Below are 26,453 nucleotides of genomic sequence, written 5' to 3' on the forward strand. Positions count from 1 at the left end.
CTCTATACTTCTCCCCCAATTATTCATTTCACTTTCACTCACTTACAGTGGGGCAAAAAAGTATTTAGTCAGTCAGCAATAGTGCAAGTTCCACCACTTAAAAAGATGAGAGGCGTCTGTAATTTACATCATAGATAGACCTCAACTATGGGAGACAAACTGAGAAAAAAAAATCCAGAAAATCACATTGTCTGTTTTTTTAACATTTTATTTGCATATTATGGTGGAAAATAAGTATTTGGTCAGAAGCAAAATTTCATCTCAATACTTTGTAATATATCCTTTGTTGGCAATGACAGAGGTCAAACGTTTTCTGTAAGTCTTCACAAGGTTGCCACACACTGTTGTTGGTATGTTGGCCCATTCCTCCATGCAGATCTCCTCTAGAGCAGTGATGTTTTTGGCTTTTCGCTTGGCAACACGGACTTTCAACTCCCTCCAAAGGTTTTCTATAGGGTTGAGATCTGGAGACTGGCTAGGCCACTCCAGGACCTTGAAATGCTTCTTACGAAGCCACTCCTTCGTTGCCCTGGCGGTGTGCTTTGGATCATTGTCATGTTGAAAGACCCAGCCACGTTTCATCTTCAATGCCCTTGCTGATGGAAGGAGGTTTGCACTCAAAATCTCACGATACATGGCCCCATTCATTCTTTCATGTACCCGGATCAGTCATCCTGGCCCCTTTGCAGAGAAACAGCCCCAAAACATGATGTTTCCACCACCATGCTTTACAGTAGGTATGGTGTTTGATGGATGCAACTCAGTATTCTTTTTCCTCCAAACACGACAAGTTGTGTTTCTACCAAACAGTTCCAGTTTGGTTTCATCAGACCATAGGACATTATCCCAAAACTCCTCTGGATCATCCAAATGCTCTCTTGCAAACTTCAGATGGGCCCGGACATGTACTGGCTTAAGCAGTGGGACACGTCTGGCACTGCAGGATCTGAGTCCATGGTGGCATAGTGTATTACTTATGGTAGGCCTTGTTACATTGGTCCCAGCTCTCTGCAGTTCATTCACTAGGTCCCCCCGCGTGGTTCTGGGATTTTTGCTCACCGTTCTTGTGATCATTCTAACCCCACGGGGTGGGATTTTGCGTGGAGCCCCAGATCGAGGGAGATTATCAGTGGTCTTGTATGTCTTCCATTTTCTAATTATTGCTCCCACTGTTGATTTCTTCACTCCAAGCTGGTTGGCTATTGCAGATTCAGTCTTCCCAGCCTGGTGCAGGGCTACAATTTTGTTTCTGGTGTCCTTTGACAGCTCTTTGGTCTTCACCATAGTGGAGTTTGGAGTCAGACTGTTTGAGGGTGTGCACATGTGTCTTTTCATACTGATAACAAGTTTAAACAGGTGCCATTACTACAGGTAATGAGTGGAGGAAAGAGGAGACTCTTAAAGAAGAAGTTACAGGTCTGTGAGAGCCAGAAATCTAGATTGCTTGTTTCTGACCAAATACTTATTTTCCACCATAATATGCAAAAAAAATGATAAAAAAACAGACAATGTGATTTTCTGAATTTTTTTTCTCAGTTTGTCTCCCATAGTTGAGGTCTACCTATGATGTAAATTACAGACGCCTCTCATCTTTTTAAGTGGTGGAGCTTGCACTATTGCTGACTGACTAAATACTTTTTTGCCCCACTGTATATTCATATCCTTTTTTACATTAGTTTAGTCACTGCAAGTCACACTTACACACACAGACCCACAACATCATCTTACTCCTATTCATAGTTTCCCCCTTGGAGTGGTGCGCATGCGTGGTTTGCGGACGTCTGATAAAGATTGCTCTTGCGATCGAACGCGTCACCTGCTGTTTCTGTGTGCACATGGAGCGTTCTTGGAGCATGCCTTTTGTTATTTTTAATTGATTAAATAAATTTTGAAGATTTTATCTAAGGAGCTGGAACAAAGACCTTTTTTTTTTTCTCTGCTACATATCATCTCATCAGGACGGAGTTCCCGTGCACCTGGAAGGTGGTGAGCTGGCTTTACTTTCTTGTTGACTTCATGTTATAAGTTTTAGGGCTCGCACTCATCTGCATTTAAAACATTGTTCCGATGTTGATCCATGAAAGTAGGACGAGTGTTATGCGAGTACAATGTGATTTTTCTCACATAGCATCCATATGACATGTGTATGCAATGCATTTTTTTTCTCTGCAACTATTATTCTACAATCCATTTACTGGACCATTTAGAGTGTTCTATGCTATAAAATATTTATCTGTAAAAATCCGACGGAATACACATGGTACTAGTGTCGTCCTGTTTTTTTTTTTTTTTTTTTCTCGCACCCATTGATTTTTTTTTTTTCCACTTCCAGTTGAAAGAAAAGGCGCACTAAATCAGTGAATAACATTTAGTCAGAGTACAATCCAAATGCACTCTTTCGATTTATACGTAGATGACTAACAGCCCTTAGAAAGATAGAACTGCACTGGGCATCTCATCTTTATAGTTTGAGGGAAGGAACAGTACAAATATTTTTTTTTTTTTTATCTCCCCAGATTACCCCTTTGATAAGTTTGATCCAAAAATCCTGTCACCAACAAAAACACAGGGCAGGGCAGTTAGCCATAGCTAAAATATTCTACCATGTAATGAAGACTATTACCAAACTCTGGCTAACAAGAAGCCCTTCTTTGATCGATGAAAAAGTTTGGGGATTAAACAATACAATCCTAATGTTGAGATTGCTGTAATTAGCGGTATAACGGTGACCGCAAAAGAAAAAAAGAAAAGTCAGATTTTCAATTTAATTTCTCTCTACTCTGATGTGATCGCTAGGGATGATCGAATAGCTTCAGATAAGTGCTTTTCCGAAAATCACTTACAGAATAGCTGCCTCAGTAACCTGGATACCTGGAGCGCTCCCGATAATCAGCTGTTCTGCGCGGCAGCTGCATGTGTCGTGGCTGTGTGATAGTCATAACAAACAAGCTCTCCATGCATGTGCTATGACTGTGAAACAGCCGTGACACATGCAGCTGCGGCTCCGAACAGCTGATTATCGGGAGCGCTCCAGGTATCTGAGGCAGCTATTCTGTAAGCTCTATAGCTATTCGGAAAAGCACTGAAGCTATTCGATCAACCCTAGTGATCTCACATCAGAAGACAGAGAAATAGGGTCCCCCGATCACCCTCTTGGTACCTCTGGTGTCCCTGCATGCCCCTGGCTGCCGGCGTCTTCTTCCAGGAGAAAATGGCAGGCGCATGCGTAGTGCGCCTGCCGAGATCTGCCGGCCGGCACCTGGCAACAATAGGAAATTTTTCCTATTGATTCATTTTGATCACTGTGATAGACCCTATCACAGTGATTAAAATAAAAAGAATAGCAAAAAAAAACCCTCCCCTTATCACCCTCTTAGGTAAGGAAAAATAATAAAATAAAAAAAAAATATATCCATTTTTCCATTTGTGCGTTCAAAATCTCAAACAATGCTCCCTTCCTTCTGAGCCGTGCCATGCACCCAAACAGTGGTTTACCCTCACATATGGGGTATCTGCATACTCAGGACAAATTGTACAACAACTTTTGGGGTCCAATTTCACCTGTTATCATTGGGAAAATTAAAATTTTGGGGCGAAAAGATCATTTTTGTGGAAAAAATTATTTTTTTTGACGCCTATACGTTTTCATCTTCTGTGAAGCGCTTGAGGGTTCAAAGTGCTCACCACACATCTAGATAAGTACCTTGGTGGGTTTAGTTTCCAACATTGGGTCACTTGTGGGGGAGTGTTTCACTGTTTAGGCACAAACGCGACATGGTGTCCTATCTCAATTACAGCCAATTCTGCATTGAAAAAGTTAAACGAGCTCTGCTGTGCACCCAAACAATGGTTTATCCCCACGTATGGGGTATCCGCGTATTCGGGAGAAATTTCACAACAAATTATGTGGTTCATTTTCTCTTTTTGCACTTGTGATAATAAAAAAAAAATTGGTTCTGAAGTAAAATGTTTATGAAAAAAAGTTTAATATTCATTTTTTTCCCTTCCACATTTCTTCACTTCGTGTGAAGCACGTAAAGGGTTAATAAACTTCTTGAAGCACCTTGAGGGGTGCAGTTTTTAGAATGGTGTCATTTTTGGATATTTTCTGTCATGTACACCCCTCAAAGTGACTTCAAATGTGGTCCCTTAAAAAAAAAAAAAAAAAAATGTTGCCATATTTATTTTTTATTTTTTTTCATAAATAAACACACGTCATATCAAAGAAATTTTACCTCTATCATGAAGTACAATATCTTATGAAAAAAACAGTCTCAGAATCAATGGGATACGGTGAAGGGTCCAGAGCTATAACCACATAAAGTGACAGTGGTCAGAATTGTAAAAATTGGCCTGGTCATTAAGTAGCAAATTGGCTCTGTCACTAAGGGGTTAAATGCCTGGTGGTAGTTTCTGAGGTTTTGGCATCAGATGTAATTTTCAATTTTAGTGCTAGATTGACAATTTCTGTAAATACTTTATAAGATTTTGTGTACTTGGAGCCAGATTGAGTTATTCAACTTTCTTCTTGGTGTACCAAGGAAATAAAAAGTGTGTGTGTGGGGGGAGTTATTGGGATTTTTAGGCTATGTGCACACGTTCAGGAATTCATGCAGAAAATTCCTGTGAAAATCCGGACATTTCTGGGAGATTTCCGCATGAAATCCGCATGCGTTTTTTGCGCGTTTTTTTCCGGACATTTCCCAATGCATTAGACAGTGGGAAAACCGCAAAATTAATGAGCAGGTTCATTATTTTTCCGCAATGCGTTTTTCATGCGGAAAAACGCACATCATGTGCACAGAAATTGCGGATTTCATTAAAAATGATAGGATGCTTAATGTATGCAGATTATTTGCGGTATTATAGCGTTTTTATAGCGCAAAAACACTAGAAAACCGCAAATAATCTGCAACGTGTGCACATAGCCTTAACCCCTTTACCCCCAAGGGTGGTTTGCACGTTATGGACCGGGCCAATTTTTACAATTCTGACCACTCTCCCTTTATGAGGTTATAACTCTGGAACGCTTCAACGGATCCCGGTGATTCTGACATTGTTTTCTTGTAACATATTGTACTTCATGATAGTGGTAAAATTTCTTCGATATAACTTGCGTTTATTTGTGAAAAAAACGGAAATTTGGCGAAAATTTTGAAAATTTCGCAATTTTCCAACTTTGAATTTTTATTCTGTTAAGCCAGAGAGATATGTGACACAATATAGTTAATGAATAACATTTCCCACATGTCTACTTTACATCAGCACAATTTTGGAGACAACATTTTTTTTTTCTACAAAGTTATAAGGGTTAAAATTTGACCAGCAATTTCTCATTTTTACAACAAAATTTAGAAAACCATTTTTTTTAGGGACCACCTCACATTTGAAGTCATTTTGAGGGGTCTATATGGCAGAAAATACCCAAAAGTGACACCATTCTAAAAACTGCACCCCTCAAGGTGCGCAAAACCAAATTCAAGAAGTTGATTAACCCTTCAGGCGTTTCACAGCAGCAGAAGCAACATGGAAGGAAAAAATTAACATTTTACTTTTTAGTCACAAAAATGATCTTTCAGCAATAATTTTTTTAATTTCCCAAGGGTAAAAAGATGAAATGGACCTCAAAAGTTGTTGTCCAATTTGTCATGAGTACGCTGATACCCCACATGTGAGGGGGAACCACTTTTTGGGCGCACGGCAGGGCTCAGAAGGAAAGGAGCGCCGTTTGACATTTTCAATCTAAAATTGGCTGGAATTGAGATCGGACGCCATGTCGCGTTTGGCGAGCCCCTGATGTGCCTAAACAGTGGAAACCCCCCACAAGTGACCCCATTTTGGAAACTAGACCCCCTAAGGAACTTATCTAGATGTGTCATGAGCACTTTTATCCCCCAAGTGCTTCACGAAAGTTTATAATGCCCGGGCGTGAAAATAAAAAATCCTATTTTTTCCACAAACATGATCGTTTAGTCCCCAATTTTTTATTTTCTCAAGGGTAAAAGGAGAAATTGGACCCCAAAAGTTGTTGTCCAATTTGTCCTGAGTACGCTAATACCCCATATGTGGGGGGGAACCACTGTTTGGGCGCATGGCAGGGCTCAGAAGGATAGGAGCACCGTTTGACATTTTCAATCTAAAATTGGCTGGAATTGAGATCGGACGCCATGTCACGTTTGGCGAGCCCCTGATGTGCCTAAACAGTGGAAAACCCCCACAAGTGACCCCATTTTGGAAACTAGACCCCCTAAGGAACTTATCTAGATGTGTCGTGAGCACTTTTATCCCCCAAGTGCTTCACGAAAGTTTATAACGCCTGGGCGTGAAAAAAAACAACCCTATTTTTTCCCACAAAAATGATCATTTAGTCCCCAATTTTTAATTTTCCCAAGTGTAACAGGAGAAATTGGACCCCAAAAGTTGTTGTCCAATTTGTCCTGAGTACGCTGATACCCCACATGTGGGAGAAAACTACTGTTTGGGTACACTTCGGGGTTCGGATGGGAAGTAGTGACGCTTTGAAAAGCAGACTTTGATGGAATGGTACGCGGACATCATGTTCCGTTTGCAGAGCCCCTGATGTGCCTGAACAGTAGAAATCCCCCACAAGTGACCCCATTTTGGAAACTAGACCTAATTGGGAACTTATCTAGGTGTGTGGTGAGAATTTTGAACCCCCAAGTGTTTCACTTAAATTTATAACGCCCGGGCGTGAAAATAAAATATCCTATTTTTTCCTACAAAAATGATCATTTAGTCCCCAATTTTTAATTTTCCCAAGTGTAACAGGAGAAATTGGACCCCAAAAGTTGTTGTCCAATTTGTCCTGAGTACGCTGATACCCCACATGTGGGAGAAAACTACTGTTTGGGTACACTTCGGGGCTCGGAAGGGAAGTAGTGACGCTTTGAAAAGCAGACTTTGATGGAATGGTACGCGGACATCATGTTCCGTTTGCACAGCCCCTGATGTGCCCAAACAGTAAAAAAAAAAACCACAAGTGACATTTTGTAAACTAGACCCCCAATGAACTTACATAGATGTGCCCCCTTTTTGGAACTAATCTACTGTTTCCTGTAAAGTAAATTAGTAGTGCATGGAGGTGTGGTACAATCTGAAGCAATCCTTCATACACAGGCCAGGTTTTTCGGGGCAGGTGTCGCATTGATAAGTGGTGTCCTTGCGTATTCCCCTTTTGTAACACACTCGGCACCTTTTTTGCGACCTACCTCTTTTTGCAGTTTGCGGGACCTCCCCCGGGAAATGCTGACCTGGTACGATACGAGCACCTTCAGTTCCGGAAGTACTGGGGCCCGCTCCTTCCCTCGTGCCAAATAACAGGGCCTTAACCACTACCTCCTGGAACTGAAGGTACGACGTATCGCTGTGGCGTGCACATTGTGACAGCAGGAAAGCGTTGAGCATTGCCATTTGTACGATGTACACGGACAGCTTTTTGTACCACACCTTGGCCTTCCTCAAAGCACTGTACGGTTGGAGGAGCTGATCGGAGAGATCAACGCCCCCCATGCTTTTGTTGTACCCCAGTACACAGTCCGGTTTGCAGACCTGTGTAGAGGTACCCCGTACAGTGCTGAGGGCACTGCCATCACCGTGTATGGTGGTCAAGAGAAGGACATCCCTCTTGTCCTTGTACTTGACCACCAGCAGGTGGTCGCTACATTGGGCTCTGCTCTCACCTTTTCTGAGCATCTGCCCAAGTAGCGTCTTTGGGAGGCCTCTCTGATTTTTGCGGACAGTACCGCAGGCTGCGGTACCTCGCGCAGAGAGGGATTTGTAGAGTGGGATGCTGGTATAAAAGTTATCAGTATAGAGGTGATAACCTTTATCCAGCAGTGGGTGCACCAAATCCCACACTATTTTCCCACTCACTCCCAGGACAGGGGGACACTCAGGCGGTTCAATCCTGCTGTCCTTCCCCTCGTAGACTCTAAAGCTGTAGGTGTACCCTGAGGTACTCTCACACAGCTTGTAGAGTTTGATTCCATACCTGGCCCTCTTGCTGGGCAGGTATTGACGGAATCTGAGCCGCCCCTTAAAATGAACCAAGGACTCATCCACGCAGATGTCCCTTTTGGGCACGTACACTTCACCGAACTTTTTGTTGAAGTGTTCGATGACAGGCCGAACTTTGAACAGACGGTCAAAGTTGGGGTCATCTCGTGCGGGACACTGTTCATTATCGGAATAATGCAGGAATTTATGGATGGCCTCAAAACGCGTTCGGACCATGACCATTCGGAACACTGGAGTGTTGAATAAAATATCAACACTCCAATATTGCCGAACTTCTGGCTTCTTCAGGAGCCCCATATGAAGCATCAGGCCCCAAAACTGCATCATTTCAACTGCGTCTACAGGAGACCAGTTAGAATATGATGAACTGGTGTTTTGCTCCAAAAATTGACGAGCATACAAATTAGTTTGCTCCACCATGAGGTTAACAAAATCCTCAGAGAAAAAGACTTTGAAAAAGTCTATTTCTGTGAGGCCGGTGGTGTCAAACCTGATTCCTGATTCTGCCACAAAATCAGGAATCAGTGGCTCGTAATTTTCGGGGGGCGAGGTCCATACGGGGTCCGAAGAGGGGCGCGCTGGTTCATCTTCAGGAGTGGGCCCTGCCTCATCTTCATCTTCATGAATGATGGGCACTTCTTCTGTCCTGCGGCGTCTGCGTGGCGGTTCCGCAGGGCCGGAGGAGGAAGATGAGGAGGAGGAAGAGGATGAGGAAGAATCAGAAAAATAATGAAAAGTGGGATCCTCTCCCTCGCTATCAGTGTCGGAGGCAAGGAAAGCATATGCCTCCTCCGCTGAATAGCGCTGTTGGGACGAACGGGACGAGCGGGACATTTTTTTTATGAGTATGGTGCTTGGGTGTAATTTATTGGGAACTATGTGTACGTGTGGGGGGATAGTGTTTGGTGCAAACTATTCTTAAAAGAAAAAGCTAAAGGGAAAGAAAAAGTAAAGGGGAGAAAAAAATACCTGTGAAAGGAAAAGTCTAAAACAGCAGGCCCTAGCTCTGATAAGTGAACCGTGTCAAATTTCGGCGCCTGCTGGGTGTACGAACGGGGATGTGGAAAAAACGCCAGGCACGAGAGCTCTAAGTGACACGGTTCACTTATCAGAGTTCGGTGGCTGCTGGGTGTGCGAACGGGGATGTGAAAAGGGAAGGCACAGATTAGATGCGGCGGCTGGGCGAGCGCAAGGGGATGGGGGAAAAAAAAAAGAAAAGGCACGGATTAGACGCAGCGGCTGGAGGAGCGCACGGAGATGGGGAAAGAGAAAAAAAGAAAAGGGAAGGCACAGATTAGATGCGGCGGCTGGGGGAGTGCAAGGGGATGGGGGAAAAAAAAAAGAAAAGGCACGGATTAGACGCAGAGGCTGGAGGAGCGCACGGAGATGGGGAAAGAAAAAAAAAAGAAAAGGGAAGGCACAGATTAGACGCGGCAGCTGGGGGAGCGCAAGGGGATGGGGGAAAAAAAAAAAGAAAAGGCACGGATTAGACGCAGCGGCTGGAGGAGCGCACGGAGATGGGGAAAGAAAAAAAAAAAGAAAAGGGAAGGCACAGATTAGACGCGGTGGCTGGGGGAGCGCACGGGGATGGGGAAAAAAAAAGCGAGCACGAGTGTTGATAGGTGAACTGCGTCACCAATCAACGCTCGGCGGCTGCTAAATTTGGGCACGGATACGGCGCAAGGAGGGGGGATGGCAGAAGGGGGGATGGAAGAAGGGGGGATGGGAGAAGGGGGGACGGGAGAAGGGGGGATGAATAGAGATCGGGCCGGGATCGGGGTATCAACACTTACGGTTTGTAGTCTCTCTTCTTTCTTCTCTCTTCTTTCTTTAGCTAGAATTGTGGTGTCACAGGCTACCAAGTGTGAGGATTCCTTCAGAGCAGTTACACAGGTCAGGGGCAGGTGAGACCGGTCACAGAGCGGTCACACCGCTGCTGTGACCTGTGATTGGTGGGATCGATGATCACATCGATCCCACCAATCAAAGAAGGCCCTGGTGACGCTGGTGTTGCTATGCACCAGCCTATGATCGGAGCTCACAGCTCCGATCATAGGCAGGTCACCGGCAGGTCACCGGCAGGTCACCGGCAGGTGACAGGCAGGTGACAGGCAGGTGACAGGCAGATGACAGGCAGGTGACCGGCAGGGCACCGGCAGGGCACAGCGCGGTCACACCGCTGCTGTGCCCTGTGATTGGCGCGATCGACGATCACATCGATCGCGCCAATCAGACTGGGAACACGGGGCTGCAGAGCGCGCAGGTAGGCAGGACACAGCAGCGGCGGTAACACCGTCGCTGTGTCCTGCGATTGGCGCGATCGATGTGATCGTCGATCGCGCCAATCAGAGTTGAATGCTCCGGAGCCATGGCAGGAGATCCGGAGCCATGGCCCGGGGCTGCAGAGTGCGCAGATAGGGGCAGGGCACAGAGCGCTAACACCGCCGCTGTGCCCTGCGATTGGCGCGATCGATCTATCGCGATCGCGCCAATCCCGGGGGGGTTTGGGCCCATGCCTGGCATTGCCAGGCACTGGCCTAGGATCGAGTACATCGGTACTCGATCCTAGGCTGGGACCTCACTGTTTCAGCCAAATTGATTGGCTGAAACAATGAGAAAGGCTGCGATTGGCTGCTCAGAATTGAGCAGCCAATCACAGCGATCGGGAGGCCGGGGGGCGGCGACAGGCCCTAGGATGCCGACACCATCTTCCTGCAGGTAAGATGGCGTCGGAATTTTAATGCGATCACTGCGACTTAAGTCGCAGTGTCGCATTAAAGGGCATGACGTACTATTGCGTCATTGGGAAGTAGGGCCCACCCCACATGGACGCAATAGTACGTCAGATGGCAGAAAGGGGTTAAAGTTACTCCTATGAACAGTGTATTTGTTTGCTAGTTTGAAGATACTTTTTTCTATTAAGGCATATCCTGTATATGTACCTGTTTTACTGTTCTAATGCTTGTTACCACTGATGAGTCAATAAGTATGGTAAACTTCTCTTGATTAAAAAAAAATGAAATCATTCAGCCTTTAGCATCATCTGAACGTTGCACAAGGTGGTATATTGGAAGGAGGCATGGGAAGCTTAGGAAACATGTACGCTTCCAAGTGGCAGCTAATAAACGCTGCTTTACTAAGCAAATGTATTGTGAAGAGGAGAGAAGGTGGAGCACCTGCTAGTTAATATTGCAAAGGCTCAGGAGGGGGGCTCCTATATGACTTAAGGTACCGTCACACTAGATGATATCGCTAGCGATCCGTGACGTTGCAGCGTCCTCGCTAGCGATATCGTCCAGTGTGACAGGCAGCAGCGATCAGGCCCCTGCTGTGCTGTCGCTGGTCGGGGAAGAAAGTCCAGAACTTTATTTGGTCGCTGGACTCCCCGCAGACATCGCTGAATCGGCATGTGTGACACCGATTCAGCGATGTCTTCACTGGTAACCAGGGTAAACATCGGGTAACTAAGCGCAGGGCTGCGCTTAGTAACCCGATGTTTACCCTGGTTACCATCCTAAAAGTAAAAAAAACCAAACACTACATACTTACCTACAGCCGTCTGTCCTCCAGCGCTGTGCTCTGCACTCCTCCTGTACTGGCTGTGAGCGTCGGTCAGCCGGAAAGCAGAGCGGTGACGTCACCGCTCTGCTTTCCGGCCGCTGCGCTCACAGACAGTACAGGAGGAGTGCAGAGGACAGACGGCTGTAGGTAAGTATGTAGTGTTTGTTTTTTTTTACTTTTAGGATGGTAACCAGGGTAAACATCGGGTTACTAAGCGCGGCCCTGCGCTTAGTTACCCGATGTTTACCCTGGTTACCGGCATCGTTGGTCGCTGGAGAGTGGTCTGTGTGACAGCTCTCCAGCGACCAAACAGCGACGCTGCAGCGATCTGGATCGTTGTCGGTATCGCTGCAGCGTCGCTTAGTGTGACGGTACCTTTATCTTTGGACTTGCCTTGGTAGCTCATGAGTTTAATAGAAGATATTCTGGATGTTTTCCAAAACTTTTATGATCACTTGCATAAATTTAGAATCCTGATGTCTGTGTCTCCTAATTTTACTACTTTAGACCATCACATTCCAGGAAGATCGAGTCAAACTAGAGGTCTCGTTACAGCTGGAGAGGCAGTGCAATCCGCAAATAAGGCACCGGGCCTTGACTGACTCCCCCTTGGGGTGTACCAGGTGTTTCTGGATCTAATTCTCCCCAAACCATTGCAGGCCTTTCAACATACATGGAAGCGGAGCATCTTCCTGACTCTGGCCATAACGAATATTGTAGTCATACTGAAATTGGTCAAGGATCTGTTGCTTTCACACTCCAAAGTCCCATATCCCTTTTGCGGACTGACCTTTGAGGTATCGGCAAAGGCCTTGGTTGTGCTTCTCTTGAGTTATTTCCTCTATTCATCCTGACCAAACTAATTTTTTGCATATTCCTGTTGATGATAACCCTGGACAAAGGATTGTCTGTTCTATAGACATTACAGAGCCTTTGATTGACTATTGGATGGAACTTCCTATGGACAGTTTTTGTAACCATTGCTTTTGGGGAGTCATTTACTGCTTTGCTGTGTCTATTATATAGAGCCCCCCAAGGCGACAGCAAGCCAATAGGGTTTTATCACTGGCGATCATGTTTGGTACAGTCACATAGCAGGGTTGCCCACTGTCTCCTCTGCTCTTCGCTATTGTCGTTGAACTGCTGGCAGCGTGTATTAGTGCACATATCGGGCTGCAGGGCATTTAGATGGGATAATTGAAGAAAAACTGTCCTTGTATGCAGGTGATAAACTATTATGTTTGGTAAATGTGGGTCTTTTTGTGTAATGCCATGGAAACCATTGAATAGTTTGGCCTAAGGTTTTGCCAGTAGATTATAAATCCTCAGTTAGAGGAATAATCCCTTTGAAGTGCAGGACAACTATTAAATACTAGATGGTGGCCCGATTCTAACGCATTGGGTATTCTAGAATATGCATGTCCACGTAGTATATTGCCCAGTCATGTAGTATATTGCCCAGTCACGTAGTATATTGCCCAGTCACGTAGTATATTGCCCAGTCACGTAGTATATTGCCCAGTCACGTAGTGTATTTCTCTGTCGCCCATGACGGCACCACTGAGAGAGGAGATCTGCCCACCAAGGACAGGAAACCTACGGATAAAAAGGCGGTACCACTCTCCTGCATCAGTTGGTTTCCTGTCCTTGATGGGAGACCTACGGACTTACCAGATCGACGTTGGAATTCCGGGGCCAACCAGTCCGACTCAGGCAGCTGGGGTCCCTCTGCCTCGGCTGGGGTGGTGACCCGAAGCGCCACCGCTGGGGGCTAGTGGGCCTCTAGGGTGTGCGGGGGAGGTGACAAGGAGTTCGCGGTTACCTCCCCAGGTAAGATGCAGCAGCGGCAGCATCCAGAGGGGTCCCTCTATGGTTGTGGGAGGTGCGGCGCGGCCCTCCCCAAGAAGCGTCAGTCTGCACACTGCACCGCCATCCGGCGTGCAGAGCCGCGCGTTAGGGACTGCATAGGACCGGGGGCTCCGGTCAGCAGCGCCATATCTGCACTCCCGGGCGCCATCTTGAAAGCACGGCGCATGCCCGGGATTGCGCTGGTCTCGCGAGGCGGCAGGAGCTTCCGCGCAGGCGCCAGCGGTGTTTGCCGCTCAGGCACCTAGAATGATCTGCGCAGGCGCCGTAGAAGCTCGTCTGCGCAGGCGTCTGCGTTCGGCGCTCCTCGCTGACGGCTGGGAGCTACTGCGCAGGAGCGGAAAAAAATAAAAAAATAAAAAAAGAGCGGCGGGAAAGCTTTAAATGGGAGAAGTTACAACCTCCCAGTGGCTCTGCAATATTATCGGCAGGAGCCTCAAGAGCTACTAGTCGCCGCAGCACGCGTTATTAAGGCAGCGACCGCAGACCAGCAGCAGTATGAGCGACCCGGCATCACCCTTGCCAGAATCACCTCCACCTATAGCATCGCCACAGCAGCAGCAGCAGCAGCAAAAAAGGCGACAGCAGAAAGGACACCAGGACAGCAGCAAAGAACGCCAAAGGTCCCAACACAGTAAGGAGTCCAGTACGGCGTCGGGGGAAAAAGCCAGAGGCAGAGAAACCCCAAACGGGGAGGAAAAGCTTAGGTAAATCCAAGCATAAAATCTGTGCCATCTGTAGAGAAGATCTTCCACCCACCTGGGAGAAGAGACTATGTAATACTTGCATACAGCAGACAGTATCCTAAAGTCTTCCCGGGTTTGCAGCCGATCTAAAAAACCTGATTAAGGAGCAAGTGGAGGACACCTTTAGATCCCTAAAAAGTGGGAAAAAACGGAGAAAGACCAGACACAGGTCCCCGTCTCCGGTCTCAAAATCTGACAGTGATAGTGCGAGTTCAGTATCCTCTAACTCGTCCTCTTCATCATCCACTTCTTCCTGGGGGGGGCACAACTGTTTCCCACTAGAGGACACCGATGGCCTCATAAAAGCAGTGAGAAGTACTATGGGGTTAGTAGACTCCCACTCTAAAAAATCGGTGCAAGACATCATGTTTGGGGGTCTAGAACAAAAAAAGAGAAGGGCTTTTCTGCTTAATGACGCAATAGCGGCTTTAATTAAAAAAGAATGGAAAAAAACCATGGAAAAGACTCTTTTAACTCCAAAAAGGAAATACCCCTTCGAGGATGAATCCTGCTCCTTTTGGGAGAAAGCCCCCAAGTTAGATGTAGCAATAGCTAAAGCTTCAAAAAAATTTGCTCTCCCGTTCGAACATATGGGGGTCCTAAAAGACCCTATGGACAAGAAGGCGAACGCCTTCCTCAAAGGCTCTTGGGAGGCAGCGGGAGGAGGCCTAAAACCAGCAGTAGCAGCTGCATGTACATCCCGCTCCCTAATCATCTGGTTGAATCAACTAGAGGGTCAATTAAAAGGGAAAACTTCCCGGGACTCGATACTGAACACCTTACCAGTAATGAGGGGGGCTGCGGCTTTTCTGGCTGACGCCTCGGCCGACGCCTCGGCCGACTCCATCAGATTAGCCGCCAGGTCAGCAGTGTTTGCTAATGCGGCCAGGCGCGCCCTCTGGCTTAAGAACTGGCCAGGCGACTTGCAAACAAAAACAAAATTGTCTACCTTAGACGACATCCTGGAAAAAGCAGGGGACAGCAAAAAGTCCTTTCCCTCTCTGGGTCTCACCTCTTATCGGAAGCCCTTTCGGAACAAGAGGTTTTTCCGTAAGAACCCGGGGAGAGGCCAGGGAAAATGGGAGGATAAGAGGAACAAAAATAAGGGGTTCATCTTCAACAAAAACCCCAACGATAGCAAGAAATCTTCACAATGAAGGTTCGCCCCAGGTGGGAGGGAGACTATCTCTCTTTCTCCCAGCCTGGGAAAGGATTACCTTCAGTCAATGGATACTGAACATCATACAATCAGGACTGAGGTTAACATTCAAAAGATGCCCTCGTCCCTCTTTTACGATGACATCTACAAGATCTTCGGCAGAAGAGCAGTTGGCACTAGAAAACGAAGTCATCGGGTTAGTAAAGAAGGGAGTACTCCTGGAGGTTCCCCCACAAGAAAGAGGGCAAGGGTACTATTCCCCTCTATTCCTGAGGAAGAAACCAGACGGTTCCTTCAGGACCATTATAAACCTGAAAAACCTAAACGATTACCCAGAGGTTCAAGCATTCAAGATGGAAACGATAGTCCTCTATCAAAATGCTGTTTCCCCAATGCTTCATGGTGGTCCTAGACCTGAAGGACACATATTATCACGTCCCAATACACAAGGATCACCAGAAATTCCTCAGGATGGCGGTTCACATCAGGGGAGTCCTAAGTCACTTCCAGTTCTCAGCTCTACCATTTGGTCTAGCCATAGCCCCGAGGGTTTTCAGAAAACTGATCGCGGAGGTAATGGCTCACCTCCGGGAAGAAAATACCTTGATTGTACCATATCTGGATGATTTCTTGGTGATAGGCTCCTCCCCGCAACATTGCGAGAATCAACTGGCAATAGTGATACATTCCTTAAAAGAATTGGGTTGGCTAATAAACATAGAAAAATCCAGACTAATGCCTTCTCAGGTCCAGGAGTACCTAGGTCTCACCCTAGATTCCAAAAAAATGGAATGTCGGCTCCCGGGGAACAAAATACAGAAACTAAAAAGTTTAGTATCAAGAATTCAATCTCTCCCCTCCATAACACTCCGTCAGGGTATGTCCCTCTTAGGCTCCATGACCTCTTGCATCCCCGCGGTCCAGTGGGCCCAGCTACATTCAAGAGATCTCCAATGGCAGATATTGTCAGAGCAAATCCATCTAGGGGGCATTTAGACGGGCGGTTAACTCTATCTCCTCGCTCCAGTCACTCTCTGACATGGTGGACATCGCAGGAAACTCTTTCCCAGGGAGTCCCATGGGTAATTCAGATCTCGAAAATCCTGACTACGGACGCAAGCCCCTCAGGGTGGGGGGCTCATCTAGGCGATCTGGTAGCCCAGGGCATCTGGTCTCCGACACTAGCAAACAAATCCTCCAATATGAAGGAACTTCTTGCGGTCAAATTTGCCCTTCAGGAATTCTTGGGGGTCCTTCACTCTCACCACGTAAGGGTGATGTCAGACAACCGGGTGGTGGTATCATACCTAAATCACCAAGGGGGCACCCGTTCCAAAAATCTAATGGAAGTGACCAAGTCAATCCTACAAATAGCTGAGAGCAACCTCCTATCCCTAACAAGCCTGCACATAAAGGGAGTAGACAATTACAAAGCAGACTTTCTCAGTCGGTCCAGCCTAAAACAGGGGGAATGGGAACTAAATCAGGCGATATTTACCCAGATCACAGAAAAATGGGGCGTTCCCAAAATAGATCTCTTTGCGAGCCACCTAAACAAAAAAGTAGTCTCCTTTTGCTCCCTATCTCCCCTGGGGAACCCAGTAGTAGTGGACGCATTTCTGATGTCTTGGGGTCACCAACTGGTCTATGCCTTCCCTCCTCTTATCCTGATTCTTGCAGTGCTGAGGAAGATTCGGGAGGACGGGGCGCTGGTCATCTTAATTGCCCCATTCTGGCCGAAGAGACCTTGGTTCTCCTGGATGAGGAAGATGTCAATATCCGACCCATGGGTATTACCAGACCTCTAAGATCTATTGTCACAGGGCTCAGTCCATCATCCGCAAGTCAAGAACTTGCACTTGACAGCTTGGCTCTTGAAAGGAAACTATTAGAAAGCAGAGGGTTCTCTCCGGGGTTAATCTCAACTTTGTTACAAAGTAGGAAGCCGGTTACAACGAAACAGTACGGCAAGATATGGAAAAAGTTTGTCATCATCAGGTGCGAAATTAGGGAAAGAAATTCCCCTTAATTCCATATTAGAGTTCCTACAAAACGGGTTGGAGATGGGTTTAGCCACTAGTACCCTAAAAGTTCATGTGGCAGCATTGGGAGCCCTATTTAATTTTGATTTAGCTTCAAACAGGTGGGTCTCTAGATTCATCAGAGCAGCAGGAAGATCGAGGCCTCTTCCGGTAAAAGTTGTTCCTCAATGGGACTTAAACTTGGTCCTTAAAGCTCTAACTAGTCCACCATTTGAACCATTACACGAAACTTCAATAAAAAACCTATCTCTCAAAACCGCCCTGTTAGTCGCCCTCACTTCTGCCCGTAGGGTTAGCGACTTACAGGCCTTTTCAGCTAACCCCCCTTAGACACAATTTCTAGAGGATAGGGTCATTTTAAAAATAGACCCAACATATCTCCTGAAAGTGGCTTCGAAGTTTCACTTTCACAGGTCTCAAGAGATATCTCTCTCCTCCTTCTGTCCCAACCCTAAAAATAAGGAGGAACAAACATTACATACACTAGATGTAAGAAGATGTCTCTTACATTACCTAGAAGTCACTAGAGAGAGTAGGGAGGATCCCTCTCTGTTTGTGTGTTTCCAGGGTCCCCGGAAGGGGAAAAAATCATCTAAAGCCACCATAGCAAGATGGATCACGGACGCCATCAGTCTTTCATGCTCGGCAAGTGGAATGTCCGTTCCCGGGGAGGTTAAGGCTCACTCGACAAGGGCAGTGGCAACTTCTTGGGCGGAGAAGGCCGGAGCTTCGATTGACCAGATATGTAGAGCTGCTACCTGGTCCTCACCATCCACATTCTATAGGCACTATAGATTGGACCTAATCTCCTCTTCAGACCTTACCTTCGGTAAAAGGGTTCTGGAAGCGGTGGTCCCTCCCTGAATGTACTATCTATGCAAATCTCTCCGTGGTTCACTTGTGGGTGCACACATCAACATAGTGCCATAGTCTATTCATAGTTTTTAAAGTCACGCGGTATCTAGTTATGCTAAACAGTTAAAATTAACAAATGTTTTTAGTAGTCTCCCATCGTTCTCTATGTAAAACAACTGATGCAGGAGAGTGGTACCGCCTTTTTTTCCGTAGGTTTCCTGTCCTTGGTGGGCGGATCCCCTCTCTCCGTGGTGCCGTCATGGGCTCAGAGAAATACCGTTATCGGTAAGAACTATATTTTTTGCCCAGTCACGTAGTATATTTTGCCCAGTCACGTAGTATATTTTGCCCAGTCACGTAGTATATTTTGCCCAGTCACGTAGTATATTTTGCCGCATAGGCAGCATCAATAGTAAAAAGTTGGTCACACAGGGTTAATAGCAGCGGTTACGGAGTGCGTTACCCGCGGCATAATGCGGTCCGTTACCGCTGGCATTAACCCTGTGTGAGCGACAACTGGAGGGGAGTATGGAGCGGGCGCCGGGAACACTGACTGCGCCGCGGGGAGTTTGGAGCGGCGCCGGGGACACTGACTGCGCCGCGGGGAGTATGGAGCAGGGAGTATGGAGCGGCGCCGGGGACACTGACTGCGGGGAGTATGGAGCGGCAATTTTCTTCCGGTCTGTGCCCATCGCTGATTGGTCACGGCAAAACAGCCACGACCAATCAGCGACTTGGATTTCCAGGACAGACAGAGGCCGCGACCAATGAATATCCATGACAGACAGACAGAAGGACAGACGGGAGTGACCCTTAGGCAATTATATAGTAGATTTGGTCATCTGTGTTTCTTGCAATATCTGACTATGAAAAACATAGCCTGGATCCTCTGCTAACTAGATTTAGACTTGAGGGGGGATTGTGTTGAAAGTTATATACAAGATACCTCAGTGGGATGAATTGGAAAAAGTTTGTATTTCATGTTCTAAGACTTTTTTGTTCTAGGTTTCTCCTTGATATTAGCTGGTACATATTTTTTTAATTATTCACGATGTGTGATTGGTTTATGTTTTGTATATATTTAATGTCACATATCCTATGATTAAGGGCTAGTGAATGATGAGTGAATATACTCATTACTCGAGATTTCCTGAGCATGCTTGGGGAGTCTCTGAGTATTTTTTTAATGCTCGGAGATTTCGTTTTCCTCACCTCAGCTGAATGATTTACATCTGTTAGCCAGCATAAGTACATGTGGGGGTTGCCTGGTTGCTAGGGAATCCCCACATGTAATCAAGCTGGCTAACAGATGTAAATCATTCAGCTGAGGTGAGGAAAACTAAATCTCCGAGCATTAAAAAATACTCGGAGGACACCCGAGCGTGCTCTGGAAATCTCGAGTAACGAGTATATTCGTTTATCACTATTAATGGTGCTTTTTATGCGCCAGAAACACGTCAGGTGTTTCTCATGTTTTTAACTTGGTTTGACATGCTGAAATACATTTTTTTTCTTTTATTTCTGGGTTGGAGTGCCTTCACTTCCTTTTTCCTTTCTAATTTTTGCTGTGCTCAACAGCGGATAGAGCACCCACCCAGCCTTTGAATTGGACTGAACGTACTCTATTAGTGCCTGGATAGCGTCTGCAGCTCTGTACCTCTCTCTCCTACCCATTGCTGTGTTGAAAGCTACTCTTTACAGCAGAAGGCCTTGGTAATTTGATAAAAATTGTGTAAATGCCTCATTTACTAATATATTTTACAGAATATCTCCACATGGGTTCCAAGATTCTCTTTTTTTAAGTTAAAGTTCACTGGGTTGAGTGACCCTTCTTTCCCTTAATCAGACACATCGTCTATTGTGTTTATAGATGTTACATAGATCTTATAGGACACCATTGTTGCTGTACAATATTGGTCTTAAGGTACCGTCACACTTAGGGTACCGTCACACACTGCCATTTCGATCGCTACGACGGTATGATTCGTGACGTTCCAGCGATATCGTTACGATATCGCTGTGTCTGACACGCAGCAGCGATCAGGGATCCTGCTGAGAATCATACGTCGTAGCAGATCGTTTAGAACTTTCTTTCGTCGCTGGATCTCCCGCTGTCATCGCTAGATCGGTGTGTGTGACACCGATCTAGCGATGCGTTCGCTTGTAACCAGGGTAAACATCGGGTAACTAAGCGCAGGGCCGCGCTTAGTAACCCGATGTTTACCCTGGTTACAAGCGTAAAACTGAAAAAAAACAAACAGCACATACTTACATTCTGGTGTCCGTCAGGTCCCTTGCCGTCTGCTTCCCGCACTGTGACTGCCGGCCGTAAAGTGAAAGCAGAGCACAGCGGTGACGTGTGCTTTCACTTTCACTTTACGGCCGGCAGTCACTGAGTGCGGGAAGCAGAGACGGCAAGGGACCTGACGGACACCAGAATGTAAGTATGTGCTGTTTGTTTTTTTTTACGCTGGTAACCAGGGTAAACATCGGGTTACTAAGCGCGGCCCTGCGCTTAGTTACCCGATGTTTACCCTGGTTACCCGGGGACCTCGGCATTGTTGGTCGCTGGAGAGCTGTCTGTGTGACAGCTCCCCAGCGACCACACTACGATTTACCTACGATCACGGCCAGGTCATATCGCTGGTCGTGATCGTAGGTAAATCGTATAGTGTGACGGTACCCTTAGCGACGCTGCAGCGATACCGACAACGATCCGGATCGCTGCAGCGTCGCTGTTTGGTCGCTGGAGAGCTGTCACACAGACAGCTCTCCAGCGACCAACGATCCCGAGGTCCCCGGTAACCAGGGTAAACATCGGGTTACTAAGCGCAGGGCCGCGCTTAGTAACCCGATGTTTACCCTGGTTACCATCGTTAAAGTAAAAAAAACAACCACTACATACTTACCTACCGCTGTCTGTCCCGGCGCTCACAGCCAGAGCAGAGAAGCAGAGCGCCGGGCAGCCGGAAAGCAGAGCGGTGACGTCACCGCTCTGCTTTCCGGCCGCTGCGCTCACAGCCAGAGCAGAGAAGCAGAGCGCCGGGGACAGACAGCGGTAGGTAAGTATGTAGTGGTTGTTTTTTTTACTTTAACGATGGTAACCAGGGTAAACATCGGGTTACTAAGCGCGGCCCTGCGCTTAGTAACCCGATGTTTACCCTGGTTACCAGCGAAGACATCGCTGAATCGGCGTCACACACGCCGATTCAGCGATGTCAGCGGGAGATCCAGCGACAAAACAAAGTTCTGGACTTTCTTCCCCGACCAGCGACAGCACAGCAGGGGCCTGATTGCTGCTGTGTGTCACACTGGACGATATCGCTAGCCAGGACGCTGCAACGTCACGGATCGCTAGCGATATCGTCTAGTGTGACGGTACCCTTAGACAGTCCCTATCCCTTGTGTCTCAGATGAAAGATATCTGATAAGGACTTATTCCATTTGATGTGAGCATTTCCTAATTGAGTGTTTCTGGAAGAGAGTAGTCTACTTAATACATCGTAACGTTTTAATATACATTTATCCCCCTATGTTGTATCTTGGGTTATGTTGAGGACCTTCTTCTGAGACTTATAAGACAGCAGTGTCATGTATATGTGGCCTGGAAATTCATAGTGTAACATTGGCTAAGAGACCTCCGACTCACTAGTAAAAAGTTCATATTAGTAGAAAAGCTACTAAAAAATATGAGGCGATATGGACTGTGTGGCGGTGTGATTCAGGTTTTGCTTCATTTAGTCTGGTTGGGGACCACATATTACCCTATTAACCCTTTTACAACCCATATATTCTATGCGTGAAATTGACATGCTGCGGTCTGGAAAGAAGTGCCGCATGTCCGTCTCCGCAGGTGAGCCGTGGGCATCTGTGGACGCATAGTAGACATGAGATTTCTTGAAATCCCATCCACTATGTTGTAACATCTGGCCGCTGCGGGTTTGATGCTGCATAAGTATGCAGCGTCCAAGCCACAGCATCTCTGGATCGTGTGCAAGTACCCTGATGGCTCGATCTTTCTCTTTTCCTCGGTCTTAGATAGGGAGACCCATATGGAAAGCTACATTCACTCTGGAAGCTATCAGACTCCGCTTGGATCTTCACTTCTTTTAAAAGCTAGTTGTAACCTGGAAAAAAATAGCTATTCTAATCTGTGGAAAATAAATTGTGGTATGGCGACTGGTCATTTTGATTAATGGGCGGTATGTATCAAAGAGGTGGGTGGCCCTGTGATGGAGCCTGGGCGTGTTTTGCTCAGCAGATCTACTGCTGAGGGTTTTACTATACATTAGGAGGCTTCCAGGTGGCTTGGAGAGATGGGTGGGTCCAGTCACCTACATACCCACCCAGATGTGTCTGAACACCTAAAATGGTTGTGTGTTTTAGGATCTGCAGTGATGTCACAATAGCCTTGTGATTAGATACCTGGGTGTGGTTACAGCTATGTAATGGAGGTGTGTTTGGCACATGTGAGTTTTTGGGAGTCTGTCAGGCTACGTTCACACTAGCGTTGTGCGCCGCTGCGTCGGCGACGCGACGCACAACGCACCGAAAAACGCGTGCAAATGCGCGCAAAAACGCTGCGTTTTTCGACGCGTGCGTCGTTTTTTGACGAAAATCGGACGCAAGAAAAATGCAACTTGTTGCGTTTTCTTGGTCCGACGCTAGCGTCAAAAAAGACGCACGTGTTGGAAAACGCAACAAGCAAAAACGCATGCGTCCCCCATGTTAAACATAGGGGCGCATGACGCGTGCGTCGCCGCTGCGTCGCCCGACGCTAGCGCGACGCACACTAGCCGAACGCTAGTGTGAACGTAGCCTCAGTGTGGACAAATTTCCATTTATCCAGGCTGGACACTATAGAGTGGTCTGTGTGCAGTGAAGTAGAAGTGTTCCTGTGAGTGTGGCTCCAGACCATACCTGTTTGCTGGACATCGCACAGCCTGGGAGGCCAGTGCTGGCTAGTCTGAGGAAAGAGGACTGTGAGATACCTCCAGAGTGGACGGTGTGACAATCGTGAGTGATACTGACCGGGGTCAGTGAGAACTGTTTGTGGGATACCTCTGAGAACAAGAGTTACCAACAGGTAACGGACAGGAATCCGTGTTATGCTGTCCGGGGTCAGTGAGGTTAGAGCCGAATGTGTGCTTACTAATAAACCGAACTAACTTTTTTTTAACCGAGTGCCCCAGCGTATGCCTCAGCGACCAGCAAAGCGAGTAATCCCTGTCCACAGGTAGTGTGTGACGTTACAATACAATGCAACATTTTAACTCTGTAAAAGAGATTTTCACTTTGTGGAAAGTGAACCCCAAATGCTCTAAATAACCAGCTCAACCTCCCCTGGTCCGGTGCCTGCTGCTTTTTCAAGTATCGATGTTTTTCAGGTATCAATGTTTTGGCCCTAGTGTTGACATAATGTATATAAATAGCATATATGTGGAATTTGTTTCCAATTGACTGTATTTTATATTTACAGATTGGAATGCATTAAAAGCTATAAAAGAAGAACTTAGACATCGAATTGGAGTTCAATCTGCCAAGCTCCTCCGACAACTGAAGCAGAAGGATAGACTTCAGCACAAAGTGCAGAAGAATTGTGACATTGTCACTGCGTGCCTGCAGGCAGTCTCACAGAAACGTCGTGAGTATTCACTGGGAAGAAATCCTACTTGATATGATTTAGAAAGCCATGATGACTAAAATATGTGTCTATAAAGCCATGTGTAGGACGCTGTGCGGCACAGCTCAGTCTTTGCCACTCCATGTTCAGCTGTATGGTGCCATATTCAGGAGATCGCTAGATTTGATAAAACGTGGCACAAGAACAAATAAATATTACAACTTTATGAAATTGTAGGTACAGTAAGGTCCGATACTCTTGGTACTGTATTGTGGCTCCACAGAATTAGGAAACGTTCAGAGCCATGATGAAGCCTGACAAAAGCACATCAAAGGATTTTAGTCTACAATTCTACTGCTTATTTACCTGTCTTTAGAAATATGAGCTTTATTCTAAAAAATATCTGGTCTTGCTACACTAGAAGTTTTTTAATTAACCTCCTCTTTTTGTTTCATTGACATGCAGCAAGGCATTATATTCTTTAAGGTACAGTACACCCACACAGTATGCATGATTTTGGCAACATTGATTTTCTATTATTTCAATCTCTTCTTTCTCTTAAAAAAAAAAAATAAACCGCTTGCAAATGTTTATAAATGCTAAGCTAAAGGAATGTTTATGGTCAGTGTGAAACCTGCTGTGGAAAGTACCGTAGGTGTTTGGCATGCTGTCTTTGGTGAACAAGACCAAAGGGTTCACACAGTGGAATTGACAGGTTTTATAATGTAAAATTGGCATTAAATCCTATTCCAAACTTGTTATTCATACATCAATAGAATTCTTGGCCACCTATTTTAAAATCAATGTATATCACGGGGAAAAAACAAAACAAAAAAAAACTGGCTTGTTAATTATTGAATCCATTTATGGACACAAACAATGGCTTATAGCGATACGTGAAATAGACCAATCAAGTAGCTGATCCACACACCGATGTGAGACGGTTTAGACTGCAAAACTTCAGCAGCCTTAGATTTCTGCCATGGATTTTACTGCAGAAACACAAAAGGAATCACTCTCTGGTACTGGAGATTGAAGATCTCCGACCCCATTTCAATGTTGAGATCATTAATTTTTTTGGATCACTTGGGTTTCACCGGACCAAAAATGTGTCAAATCTCGTCGGGCCCAAAAAACGTATTGTTTCACATATCTCCAGCAGGAGAAGTCAACTTTTGGGAGAAGGGTATGTGGGTGGGCACACCTTGATAAAATCTTTTAACTTTTTGAAATTTGGAACCAATAGAGGCTTTCTGGGAAAGCGTTAAAATCCCGTGTCATTGGGCTGATGTGACAGTAGGGTCTAGGTCCACTTTCCCTTGCAGAAGTGATAAGGCCATGTTCACACCATCCTTTATTTCATGCGGAATCGCCGCGATTTTCCCGCTGCGGGTCCGCAGCTGTTTTCCATGCAGGGTACATTACAATGTACCCTATGGAAAACAGGAACTGCTGTGCCCACATTGCGGAAAATCGCGAAAAAAGCCGCGCTGAATAACCGCGGTAAAAAAGAATTTTTTTCGGCCTTACTAACAAATGTCTTTTTTCGGCCTTACTAACTATGTTACTATGTTACTATGTATGACATATTAAAATTTGCCATCACGTAGTTTATTAACCCTTCAAGTGACTTTCAGGGAATAATGCAAAGTGACATGACAGAATTAAAAAGTGTATTTTTACCACCTAAATGTCACTGACTTTTGAACAGGTCAATGTAGCTGGCAGACTCTAAGCCGCTATTTGCTTGTGAATTGCCATGGCAACCATCAGGACCACACAATTATGATCTCAGGGTGCCAATGGGGATAAAGAGAGAGAAGCCACACTCTTTTAAACATTTATGTGATGTAGTCACTATTGACAGCAGCATCTAAGGGGTTAAACAGATATGGAAGGTGACAACACTGATCGTGGCTGATGCAGCAATTGTCAGCTATAGTGTCCAGCCGACAGCTGCCGGATTGTCACCTGTATGGGGATGCTAGTTTCTTACATCTCAGGTCAGTTAAGACTTGTCATGTGATTTCAGAGCTTTCATCTATTCAACATTCTAGAGCAGGGGTGCTCAACCCGTGGCCTAGAAACATGCGGTCCTCTATGCTATTCTGTGCAGCCGTGAATCATATAGACAGACAAATGCCTGACGTACAGACTAAAGAGTAACCGTCATTTTAAACCGTCATTTTTACTGTACATTTTTATTACATTTTCAAAATTTAGCAAAATAAGAATCCAAACAGTTACATTCAGAGAGATTTTTCAAAGAGCAATCTGAAGAAATTTAAAGGTGCTTCAGAGACAAAATACAGTAAAATAAAATATTAGAGATCATTCCCCCCAGTGATGAGAAACTAAATGTAGAATGATACTGTAAATACTAAATTCAGCTATGCTTCCTAATGAAGTTATATTTGGCAACACTGTAAACTAGCTCTGTCTATTAATCTACCAGATAATCTAATATATAATTGCCTAGAATACTACTTCCTGCAATTTGTGCCAACTTCCGTGGCTTTGTCTGGAGCTAATGTCCGGAGATAAGTGACGTCAACAGTGTCCAG

General features: G+C 45.9%; 1 protein-coding gene across 2 annotated transcripts in view; it reads left to right on the plus strand.

Moving 5' to 3' along the window:
- TBC1D30 (TBC1 domain family member 30) overlaps positions 1–26,453 on the plus strand; it is a 109,998-nt gene that overhangs the window by 25,028 nt on the left and 58,517 nt on the right. For both annotated transcript variants that reach the window (XM_069764678.1, XM_069764679.1), the window contains exon 3: positions 23,746–23,910. In XM_069764678.1, the coding sequence (XP_069620779.1) occupies positions 23,746–23,910 (165 nt within the window). The remainder of the gene's footprint in view (positions 1–23,745; positions 23,911–26,453) is intronic.

This window comes from Ranitomeya imitator, chromosome 4, assembly GCF_032444005.1.
Source record: "Ranitomeya imitator isolate aRanImi1 chromosome 4, aRanImi1.pri, whole genome shotgun sequence".
Lineage (NCBI taxonomy): Eukaryota > Metazoa > Chordata > Amphibia > Anura > Dendrobatidae > Ranitomeya > Ranitomeya imitator.